Genomic DNA, 12,953 nt, shown 5'->3' on the forward strand with positions numbered 1-12,953 from the left:
CAAGGAGACCAAGCTCAGGAACACCAACCCCACACCTGAGCAGGGCAGGCCACCGTGTGGGGAAACCCAAGGGCTTTAATTATTTTGCCTTTAATTACACATTGCTGTTTTAGCAACATTGAATTGTATGCATTCCAATCCATTTTTTTAGGTAACCTTTGAGTAGTTTTAAGTGTTTCTGTTAAGCAGGCACACAAGTTCAGTTAAAGAGTCCTTCGTAGCCTTCAGCAGACAAGATATTGAAGTTTGTCAGGGCAGTTGGGGAATGGGATTCCAGCAAGTCATTTTATAAATTGTTCATCTCATGTTTGTCACTCTTGCAGGAAGAACAGAATGTTAAAGTCCAGCCCAAGAGAACTTCCTCAAGGTGCAAATATGCATCATTGAAGGACAAAGATTGCAAATATTTATCAGTGGAGTAATCAGCGGGTAACTCAGTCTGAAGAAGGGTAGAAGGGTCTCAACCCGAAACGTCACCCATTCCTTCTCTCCAGAGATGCTGCCTGACACGCCGTGTTACTCCAGCATTTTGTGACTATCTTTGGTTTAAACCAACATCTGCAGTTCTTTCCTACAATATTTATCAGTGTCTTAACTTTACATTTAGATGTACAAGATCCTGTTTTACAACATTCTTCACCCTTGACAGTCACAGTAATGCAGCATTCTCAAATCTCAGTGATCCTTCCCAGTTTTACCACCTAATAATGCAAGGTACAGTGAGAATTAAACCCCTGTCCCACTTAGGCGATGTTTTAGGCGACTACAGGCGACTAGGCCGTGGCCACACGGTCCCTGGGGTGTCGCCTGTACGGCCGTGAGTCGTCTCCAAAGAGTCGTAGCGTTTTTCTGGTCGCCGCTGTATTTTGAAATGTTTAAACATTTTCGGCGACTGTTGGTTTGACGCCAATGATCATGACTTCACGTCTCCTGTCGCCAGGTGATTATGGTTGTCGACGGTGCTGACTTCGGTGAATTCCAAATGTGAACTTGATCTGATCACCCATCAGTGTAATGTGTCCATAAATGATGTTAAGTTTTGTATGTTTTTGCACTTGTATTCTGTTTAAAGTTTGAATTTTAAAGTTTGAAGTTTATTGAAATTTATTGAAGTTTATTACAATATTTTTGTACGCACTGTTGTATGTTCTTATCAACCTTTTAAAAAATTTTGTTTGTTTCAATATCAATAAAGGAAATTCTTGACATTTTGATGGAAAATTGTGTGAAGTTATTGTATTTCAGAGTCGTTTCTCATGGCATCACTTTCAAATAGTCATGATGCAGAATGATTGTCCACCGTACACCTACCGTACATCCTCTTTTATAGGGAAAGTGGGTGAAACATGAATTGGCATCAGTTGTCTTCAGTCTACAGGGTCGTAGCTTGTCGTAGCTTGTCGCGGGTGGACGTAGGTTGACTTCGGTTGTCGTAGGTTGTCGCCTCTGTGGTGGTAGGTTGTCGTAGGTGCGGTCGTAGGTGGACGTCCTACTTGCAACGATTGGGTCGCCGGTTGTCGGTAGCTTGCCGTAGCTTGACGTCGACTAGGTGGTAGGTTGTTGTAGCTTGTCGTAGACATTGTCATAGGGGGGTCCAGTCACCGTTTTTTCGGCGACCTGCTACAACTATGACAGTCGCCGGCAGTCGCCTAAAAAATCGCCTAAGTGGGACAGGCCCTTTAAACTCATTTTACTGCTTTTGTGCTTAGATCATTTAAAGAAGGTACTTAATCTAAAATTTAGATTTGAAGGATGCATTACTTTAAAAAATCAAAGCAATTTACATCTGTTATACAGCTTTAAAAGGATCTTAGGTCAAAACAGACACCAGACTTACTTGATTCTTCCAATGCTGCTGTTGAACCAATGACTACGAGATGTGGGTCAAACACCTCTACTGGTCTTACACGCACCATCTACCAGACAGAAAGAAAACCTGAATTACTCCAGCACTTTGTATCTTCAAACAGCATCTGCAGTTCCTTTCTGTACAGCTTTTCACTGTACCTCAGTAAACATGACAATAAACTAAACTTTGCAGGTCAGGTGGCATCTCTCAAGGATAGGTGGCGTTTCTTTAGTCAACCTGAAGAACACCGAAACATCACCTTTCCTTTTCTCCAGAGTTGCTGCCTACTCACTGAGTTAGTCCAGTGCTTTGTGTCTATCTATGTTTGGTTTATGGGTATTGATTGAAATGCAATTGCATTGATGACTACCTGCTGGGCAAATATAACAAAAGATCCAATATTCAATCAATTTCAGTTCCTATTAAATCCATCTCAATTCCTCATGTTTTGCCTTCATGGAGGCTGGTTCCCTTGTATCACTTCATGCATAGAGTGAATATCAACCAGTATTCATTAGATTTAAAGAACATTTTAAAAAAGTTGACTTTTTTTTTTGCAATACTTATCAATTCAATGCATTGAATTGAATTAAATAAATGGTAAAATGTGTTCAGAAATCAAGACGCTGTAGAAATAAGACATAAGAACTGACGATACTCAGCAGGTCAGGCAGCATCCATGGAGATACAAAAATAGTTACTATTAATGTAAAATGAATTATTTGAAGAGAATTATCGGAAATTTATTCTGAAAATTATCTGAAATAATTATTTTTGAGACAAATAGGAAATAAGGTTACTAACCCAGAGTATCAAATTACACAAATGTCACTTTTAAGTTTTCAGTCGTACATGAATGAAATAGGCACACAGTCCGTTTATCATGACATACACCTTAAGCTTATCATTAATGCAGGCGGTGGGTGGGGGGGGGGGTCTAGTTGACCAAAATCTCTGAGGTGCTTCATGATCAAGATGCAAGGGGCATAAACTACGCAGCCACACTGTGGTGCACGGAAACATTTAGGTTAATGTTTAAAATGGAATTAATCAATTATTGTTCCTATTAGCAGTCCTGTGACAATGACAACGTGCCAATACATGGAATTTTGAAGCTTCAACGATACTTGGTCTCAATTTAAGACAAGACTTGAAACCAGTCTAATGTCAGGTATTTAAGTTCATGGTTCCCATACAAATTGCTCACATAATGAACTTTTGCCCTGAAGGATCGTATCACAAGCATTTCCACTGGCTCACCCTACTGTTAACAATGGCAGTGAACGGTGCTGTTAACATGGACTGTTAACAATGGCAGTGAACGGTGACTAACCAGCCTTACAAATATATACAAGGGCCTGCAACCTGAAACATTAGCTTTGTTTCTTTCTGCAGATGTGACTGGACCTGGTGAGAATTTCCAGCATTTTTTGCTTTCAATGTACAGGAGAAATATTTATCCCTGGTAACAATGGGGATTCCATAATGAGCAAAACTGCAATCATCGTGCCAAGGGTGGAACGGTGGCACAGCGGTAGAGAAGCTGCCTTACAGCTTTTGAGATCTGGGTTCGATCCTGACTATGGGTGCTGTCTGTACGGAGTTTGTACGTTCTCCCTGTGGGTTTTCTCCAAGATCGGGGTTCATTGGTCAGTGCGGACTCCGTTGGCTGAAGGACCTGTTTCCGCACTGTGTCTCTAAATTAAACTAAAATTGCCAGCAGACAAGAAAAGCTTCCCTCAGAGACTGCAGAACTCCATGGGAAGAATCATGCCATTTGAAATGGACATTTTCCAACAGCATAACATGGTGGTATCAGAGAGAATGCAGTACATTGGAAAGTATCCACAACTTGGTGAGTATCAGACATGCAGTACATTGGAAAGTATTCACAACATGGTGGTATCAGAGAGAATGCAGTACATTGGCAAGTATCCACAACATGGTGGTATCCGAGACATGCAGCACATTGGAAAGTATCAGGCATCACACTGACCTTTGGCCTGACAGGCGAGCTGGTGGATGACAAAGTCGGGGGAAGGGGAATACTATTGGCAAGTTGACAAACACTTTGCAGTTTTTGATCAGACATTTTGATGTGGACCAAGGGGAGTTCCCCCGATACTTTAAACCTGGAAAAGAATCACTTCAGTGAAACAATCCGCGACATTCAAAATCACCATTGCTATCATTGATTGTACATTCCATAACGTCGAATAGTACAGCACAGGAACAGGCCCTTCAGCCCACAATGTCTGTGCCAAACACAATGCCACGATAAACTAATCTCCTCAACCTGCATATGATTAATATCCCTCCATTCCCTGCATATCCATGTGCCAACTAAAAGCCTCGTAAACTGCATACCACCCCTGGCAGTGCATTCCAGGCACCCAGCACTCTGTCTAATTAAAAACCTGCACCGCACATATCCTTTGAACATTGTCCCTCTCACCTTAAAGCTATGCCCTCTAGTCTTGGACATTTCCACGGTGGGAAAAGACGTTCTGACTGTCTAACCTATCTATGCCTCTCATCATTTTTGTATACCTCCTATAACACCAGAATTAAGAGCAGCCCAGTGGCGCAGCGGTAGAGTTCCTGCCTTACAGCACCAGAGGTCTGGATTTGATCCTGACTATACAGAGTTTGTACGTTCTCTCTGCGACCAAGTGGGTTTTCTCTGGGCGCTCCGGTTTCCTTCTACACTCCAAAGACGTACACATTAGTAGGTTAAGGTTAATTTGACTTCGGTAAAATTGTAAATTGTCCCTAGTGTGTAGGATAGTGCAAGTGTACGGGGATCACTGGTTGGCACCGACTCGGTAGGCCGAAGGGCCTGTTTCCACGTTGCATCTCTAAAGTAACGTTTAAATTATTTAATCAGCGGAATTCAAATTCCAGTGGAATTGGAACTCATTTTCAGAACAGTCACCCACACTTATGTCCTGATGGAGCCCCACCCCCACCACTCCCTCGGCATTGCACCAGAGTTTCCGTTTCCATCTACACGTGCACTCAATGTGATTTGAACCCAACTGAGCCACATCAAGCCACGACTTATGATTTCATGACTCTAATTCTATAACAATTAGTTTCGTTTTGTTTAGTTTAGAGATACAGCATGGATATCGGCCCTTTGGCCCACCGACTAGCGAGTCCCGCACACTAACACACTAAGGACAATTCACAATTATGCCAAGCCAATTAACCTACAAACCTGTACGTCTTTGGAGTGTGGGAGGAAACCTGAGCTCCTGGAGAAAACCCACAGGTCGCAGAGAGAATGTTCAAACTCCATACAAACAAGCACCCATAGTCAGGATGGAACCCACATCTCTGGCGCTGTAAGGCAGCAACTCTACCGCTCTGCCGGCCTAGATAAATGTTCTGAAATTTCTTTTTGTGTTAGCGACTACTTATAGCAAATATCCATTCCCTGACAATTGCAAATCAGTGTGATTCTTCTTGCATAAATGAGTAAGAGATTTAAGTATTTTTATCCATCAAATATGATTTTATTTCATTTGTACAATAATATTAAAGATACAAAGCAAAATCAGGTCAAATTTGGGCAGCTGCCATTTGGCATCATGGGCATTTGGCAATTTCACAAGAGGGCCCTGATGTTGCTACTTCTACATGTTGGGGACACTGAAACAGAAACTATTAAACATGCAAGAATGTGGACCTTGCTTTGCGGAAATTCAATATTCGCCAAAAGGAAGTTAAAATCAGCCGTATAACAAACATAAGATAGACACAAAGTGCTGGAGTTACTCAATGGGTCAGTCAGCCTCTCTGGAGAAAAAGGATGGGTGACGTTTCGGGTTGGTTTGAAGAAGGGTCCCGATCCAAAATGTCACCCATCCTTTTTCTCCACAGATGCTGCCTGACACGCTGAGTTACTCCAGCACTTTGTGTCTATCTTCGGTGTAAACCAGCATCTGCAGTTCCTTTCTGCACTGTACAGCAAACATACTTGGGTATTCTGCTGTCTTTCTCCACGATGGCTCTGGAAAGCTGCACCTTGACATCCAGCGGTTGCAGTATGTGCTGAGAGGAGGAGACTTGCTTGCGAGCAGACTTCCAATCTTGACCTGAACAAGTTGAAGTGATTTTTTTTGTTAATACTAACTTTTGAAATGACAATTGCTTTTGAAAAATCAAAACAGAGACAATTCCATTAAATTCTCTCTAACCCCATTATCAAGAAATTTTTATTGCATATTTCTACATCAAAAGATGACATTTCAAAGTACTTCACTGATTGTGAAGACCTTTAGAAGTTCAAGGTTGCACAAGGTGCTGTGTAAATATATATCTTTTCCTTTTATTGCATCACATGATCCTTGTGCATCCAGTTATTTTTCTTTTCCAAATGAAAACACAAAGAAATCTGATTGCTATGCATCACCGTATAGCTTCTACCGCAACCGATTACCATAAAATCTATTCAAATCTTCAAATAAAAAGCACTCACTGCATACTAGATTATGCCCGATTGATATCCGCAGATTATTGGTTAGCAGTATTGTGTGCCTGTTCATTTAGCAGCCAGGTTTATGACTATTTCCAGGGGTGATTGATCCTGGCACCAGTTACTACTGGTTCTGCCTCACTGCTCCAGCAACCCATGTTTAATTCAAGCCTCTGATGGATGCAATCTGGGGAGTTTCCATGTTCTCCATCTCCATAGATTCCTGCCAGGAGCTCCGGTTTCCTCCCACGTCTCTAAATCATGCAGACAGATAAATGAATCGGCCACTATAAATGACTCCAAGCATAGCAAGATGGCAGGGGAGTTGGGGGCAATGTTGATGGGCATTTAAGGGATGACACGGATGACAAAAGAGATGACAGGGAAATAAGTGGTGGAATGGAAAATATAAGCTGCTGGGATAGACGGAATGGGCCATTGTCCTTACACTCCAACGGCATAGAAGGATACAGTCATAAACTAAACGTTGTTTGCACCAAATGTTATTCACGTTACTCCCTTTATTATGTATTTTGTACACTGTGGATTCCTCGAATGTAATCATGTATTGTCTTTCCACTGACTGGTTAGCATGCAACAAAAGCTTTTCACTGTACCTCGGTACATGTGACAATAAACTAAACTCAACTCATAATCAAGCAAACGGATTCAGTGTAGGTGGGCAAAATTGGCAGTGGGTTGAAGGGCCTGTATCTGTGCTGTTAATTCTGATTCAATTTCATAAGAAAATACCAAGATAATTCCCTCTGGTTCACCAAAGTGAACTAGGTATTGCCTCACTCGTGGTCTTGTGTTATCCAACCTCCCCTGCTAAATGAGAATTATTTCAAAATCTGATCACAAATTGGAGCAGTAAATAGCTGGAAATAACAGATTACACAAGTTCCAAACTGGAACATATCTTAGGCAAGGGATAAATACAATAGAGTTCTAGGGGCTAGCGGAATCAAGGGATATGGGGAGAAGGCAGGCACGGGTTACCAATTGTGGATGATCAGCCATGATCACAATGAATGGCGGTGCTGGCTCCTCCTGCACCTATTTTCTATGTTTCTATGTTTCTAATTCAAATTCTCAATTAAAAGATGGTTCATGCAATAATGATTATTATGGTGCTTAACATGCTGAGAATAAACTCCACTATGCTGAAGGGTACAACAAATGAGAATATTTTGTGACATAAATCTGAGTGGAAAAATCACTGCATATTAGCATCCAAATGCCACACATCAGAGAACATTTTCCTCATGATTGCGTGATTTTCCCCAGTTGCTCTGGCTTCTTCCCAGATCATAAGGTCATGCTGGTTGGTAGGTTAATTGGTCACTCTAAATTGCCTGCAGAGCAAGATGGGATCTGGGAGGGAGTGGGAAGAGGGAGTTGATGGGAATTTATGAGATGGCAGTGCAGACTCCATGGGCCAAACCGTGCATTCATGTGCTTTACAACTCTGCATCCGAGGAAACAATTTCTGAATTTCCAAACAATTTAACTCCAAGAATGGACTCCAGGAAGTGGAATACTTCTTTTTGATACTCAGTGCTACTGCTACAGCTCAACTTATTCTGCATTAAAACCCCCTCATTCACTGCATGCCAGCACCTCCAATCTTGCCTCAGGAAAGATAGGCCAAAGCAACCCATTCTGCAGTTTAAAATACTGGGGCAGGAGTAACCTGTACTAGAGGAACGGATTGTACCTGAACTAGAGAGGATCCAAAATCCTGGTGGGGAGATTTGCTGCAACTATACAATGATGCAGCAGTACAGTGGCTGCCTTACAGTGCCAGAGACCCAGGTTCGATTCTGACTACACATATGTGCGGAGTCTGCACGTTCTTCCTGTGACTGCATGGGTTTTCTCTGGGTGCTCCGGTTTCCTCCCACACTCCAAAGACGTGCATGTTTGTGAGTTAATTGGATAAAACTGCATTGATTTCAATGCAAGAGGCTCGATGGGTAAGGCACATGAAATAAGGGCATGGATAAGTACATGGAACTGGGATATTATAACTATTGCAGAAATGTGGCTTGGGGAGAGGCAGGAATGGCACCTCAATGTTCCAGGTACAAACGCTACAGGAGGGATGGGTGAAGTTACGAGAGGAGGAGTTGCATTTTTGATCAGGAAGAATACCATGGCGGGACTGAGAAAGGATATTCGTGGGGATCGTCCAGAGTGGAACAGAGGAATAAGAATGGGGGTGATCACTCTGATGTGATTGTACTAAAGACCGCCCAATAGTCAGAGCTAATTAGGGGAAATACGTCAGGAGATCAACACGGATGCAAAAGTTGAATGAGCCGCTGGTGGAATTAGTGAGGCAGATACAATTACAACATTAAAAAGACACTTGGACAGATCCATGGATAAGAAACATTTGGGGGGATATGGGCCAGGCACAGGCATGTGGGGCTAACTCAGTTAGGCAACTTTATCGGCATGGATACGTTCTGAACAACTCTTGACAAATCTCAAGAAAGAAATGTATGAATAAAAATTATCAGCCTTTCTCCTGACTCTATGACTGTTAAAGACTTATGTACATATCACTCCTCTCACAGCACGAGGAAATCCCAAAATGCTTTACAACCAATAAAATACTTTATTGAAGTGCAGTGATACAGGAAACACCACAGCTAAATTGTTGCAGGACATTCTGCAACATAACAATCATTAAGTATATTAATTGAAAAATAAATATTGCCCAGAACACAGGGGACAATATCTTGGGATCTTAAATATTCACTGAAATGCAGCTCCGTTGAACATCACATCCAGACTCCAATTCTGCAACTCTTCAGTGTTGCATGTTGGGCCTTCAACTGGATTTAGTATGAGCTTGTGACACAGAGGGATGAATACTACCACTGTATCAGAGCTGTGCTATCTTCCAGCAGTCTCAGACCAGTTTAAACTACTTGGCAATGCACAGACAGTCAAGGACTCAAAGTGGGGATTTAAGCACTGAGGAAAGGCTATGCCAATTTAAAATACAATTTAAAATATATACCTGGTTCACTGAACAAAAGTTGAACGCTTCTGAGCTCCAGGGCAAACTTTTCATAGGCTCGTTGCAGGATCTCCTCCAAGGATAAGGTTGGAGACATTGCTTTCTGATCATTGTGGTCAATACTGTTTAACTGACAAGAGATACATTTATTATTTGTACATACTTCGTTATTCACATGCAACAATATAGCTCAAAATTCCAAAAGATCATGGTCCAAGTACAAAGTACAAAACAGCAATGATAGACACAAAGTACCAGAGTAACTCAGCGACATAGGAGCGTCTGAAGATGGATCCTAACCCAAAACGTCACCTATCCTTTTTCTCCAGAGATGCTACTTGACCCGCTGAGTTTCTCTCGTACTTTGTGTCTATCTTTGGTATAAACCAGCAACTGTAGTTCTTTGTTTGTACAAAACAGCTGATTGGGATTTCTGGTCAACAATTTGGCTCAAACTCAAACTTCTGAAGAACTCTAGCCAAATCTCAGAAAAGAATTTCTGTAGACCACCAAGATCTGCCAGCACATAATCCACATTCCCCCCATTCTCTGCATATCCATGTACTTATTCATAAGTTTCTTAAATGCCACTTTTGTATCTGCCTCCACACCACCTCTGTTGTGACAGCATGTTCCTTCTGTGTAATAAACTTTAAACTTTGCCACTCTCATCTTAAAACTATGTCCTCTAGTATTTAATATTTCTATCCTGGGGAATAGGTTCTGACTGTCTGCCTCATAATAATATGCCTCTCATAATTGTAAATACTTCTGTCAGGTCTCCCCGCAACCTCCGACATTCTCGAGAAAACGATCCAGGTTTGTCCAACCTCTCCCTGGAGCTAATACAGGTATTCATTCTGGCAAACCTCCTCTGCGCCCTTTCCAAAGGCCCCACACCCTTCCAATAATGGGGAGCCACAAAACGCATGTAACACTCCCAATGCAGCCTAACAAAAGTCTTATACAGCTGCATCATACCTTCTTGATTCATCCTCAATGGCCCAAATAATGAAGCCAAGCATTATGGTAATATGTCTTCCCTTTCTATCTACTTGTGTTGCCAAACCTCCGGTTTATGAAATATATAAACAATTTAGCAAAAACATAGGTGGGCTGATTAATAAGTTTGCAGACAACACAAAAATTGGTGGAGTTGTGGATGGCATGGAAGGTTATGAAAGGATTCATTGGGGATGTGGGCAGGACGATCTGATGGAGTCTAAGTGTGAAGAGTTGAACTTTGGAAGGACAAATGCAAGGGTAAAACATGCAGTTAATAGCAAGGCCCTTATAAGCAAGGAGGGATCCTGGGGTACGTCCATTGGACCCCGAGAGTGGCAATACAAAAGATGACACAAAGTGCTGGAGTAACTCAGTTGATCAGGCAGCATCCTGGAGAACATGGATAGGTGACGTTTCAGGTCGGGACCCTTCTTCAGATTTTAGTCTCAAACAAGATTACTTTTACTGACAGAGGACATCTGGTATGGTGGAATAATGGAGGAGCCACATATTTTTTATTCATGTAAAGTATGTGGGCTTCATGAGCCAACATTTAATTTCCCATCCTGAATTGTCCTTGAGGTGGTGGGGAAGCAGCCTCCGTGAACCACTGCATTCTTTACACATCTGGGTACACCCACAATGCTGTAATGGAGAGAGTTCCAGGATTTTGACCCAGTAATGGTGGAGGATAATTTCTAAATCAAGGTACAGCGTGACTTAGAGTGAAGCTTCCAGGTGATGGCGGTGTTCCCGAGCTTTTGCTGTCCATGTCCTTTCACCTGGTTACGGTGGTAAGTTTGGAAGGTGCAATCTAGGGGATCTTGGTGAGTTGCAGCAGGGCATCTTCCATCTGATTCAAACTGTTACTACTGTGTGATGGTGGAGTGAGTGAATGTCCATCAAATGGGCTGCTGTATATCAAGCTTCTTGAATGTTATTGAAACTGCACTCATTCATTCAGCGGTAGAGTTGCTGCCTTACAGCGCCAGAGACCCGGGTTCAATCATGACTACGGGTACTATATGTACAGAGTTTGTGCGTTCTTCTTGAGACCGCATGTGTTTTCTCTGGGTGCTCCGGTTTCCTCCCACATTCCAGGTTTGTAGGTTATTTGGCTTTAGTTAAAATTGTAAATTGTTCTGTGTATAGGGTAGTGCTAGTGTATGGGGCGATCGATGGTCGGCACAGACTCGGTGAGCCAATGGGCCTGTTTCCATGCTGTATCTGTAAAGTCTAAAGGTTGTGTGAAGAGTATTCCATCACATTCCATAACATTCCTAACTTGAGCGAGTCACCTACTGCAGATTTCCTATCCTCTGATCTGCTCTTGCAGCCAGACTGTGCATATGGCAACTCCAGATTAGTGTCTGGTCAACGATAATGCTCAGGATAGTGATCGTGGGGGATTCATTGATGGGAATGCCATTGAATGTCAGGGGTGATAGCTGGATTTTCTTTTGTGAAATACTGTCATTGCCAGGCACTTGTGTGACCATTCCTTCTATCCAGAGATGCTGCCTGTCCCGCTGAGCTACTCCACCATTCACATGTGCATGCCAGTTACTCACCATCTATCAGCTACAGTTTGAAGTGGGCTGCTGCATTACCCGATGAGTTTGAAATGGTGTTGAACATCATGCATTGAATATCCCTACTTCTGACCTAACAATTGAAGGAAGGTTATTGATGAAACAGACGTAAATGGTTGGGTCGTGGACAATACCTGGAATAACTCCAAAGGGATGTCCTGGGACTGAGATGATTGACCTAACCTCCATGACCATCTGCCTCTGTATTAGGGATGATTCTACCCAGTGAAGGATTTCCCTCCTGATTCCCCCTGGCGTGTGTTTTTGGAACCAAACACTTGGAAACCGAGAATACCAGGCAGAAAGGCACATTGTACGTACCAAGTTAAACACAATCAAACAATGTCAGGGAAATTTACCGCACAAGACGAGCTTTTCAGATTGTTTCCTTGTTAGCTAAAGTACTCAGTCTTTAGTTCTGTCACTTAGTAGCGCTGTCTATAGCCTTGTGGGGAATCTCACATTAAATGTAATGATAGTTTCTGCTCTACTCCTCTTCTCAACAGCATTTCCACTCTAGCTAATGCTACTACTTTAAATCTATATGGCCAATCATCGCTCATTCCCATTCACTTTTCAAGGCATCTAATTTTATTTACTTCCAGAAACTCTCACATCAATATCCCTTGTTTCAATGAAACTACCTCGACCAATCCAAACTCTTATTGTGATCGACGGTCTATAGTATTGACGATAAACAATTCAATGTGCTGGTTTAGTTTAGTTTAGAGATACAGCACGGAAACAGGCCCTTTGGCCGACGGAGTCCACGCCGACCAGCGATCCCTGCACATTAACACTATCCTACACACACTACGGTTAATTCTACACTTACACCAAGCCAATTAAAAAACCTGTACATCTTTTGGAGTGTGGAAGAAATCCGAAGATCTTGAAGGAAACCAACACAGGTCACGGGCAGAACGCACAAACTCGGCACAGACGAGCACTTGTAGTCATGATGGAACCCGGGTCTCTGGCGCTGTAAGGCAG

General features: G+C 42.4%; 1 protein-coding gene across 5 annotated transcripts in view; it reads right to left on the reverse strand.

Annotated features, from left to right (window-relative positions):
• Nucleotides 1–12,953, reverse strand: part of vps13c (vacuolar protein sorting 13 homolog C) — a 288,791-nt gene that overhangs the window by 195,609 nt on the left and 80,229 nt on the right. For all 5 annotated transcript variants that reach the window (XM_078429970.1, XM_078429968.1, XM_078429967.1 and 2 more), the window contains 4 exons: nucleotides 9,364–9,493; nucleotides 5,832–5,949; nucleotides 3,846–3,981; nucleotides 1,838–1,916 (listed from right to left, as the gene is read on the reverse strand). In XM_078429970.1, coding sequence (XP_078286096.1) covers nucleotides 1,838–1,916; nucleotides 3,846–3,981; nucleotides 5,832–5,949; nucleotides 9,364–9,493 — 463 coding nt within the window. The remainder of the gene's footprint in view (nucleotides 1–1,837; nucleotides 1,917–3,845; nucleotides 3,982–5,831; nucleotides 5,950–9,363; nucleotides 9,494–12,953) is intronic.

The sequence above is a fragment of the Rhinoraja longicauda genome, chromosome 38 (genome assembly GCF_053455715.1).
Source record: "Rhinoraja longicauda isolate Sanriku21f chromosome 38, sRhiLon1.1, whole genome shotgun sequence".
NCBI classification, from domain to species: Eukaryota; Metazoa; Chordata; class Chondrichthyes; order Rajiformes; family Arhynchobatidae; genus Rhinoraja; species Rhinoraja longicauda.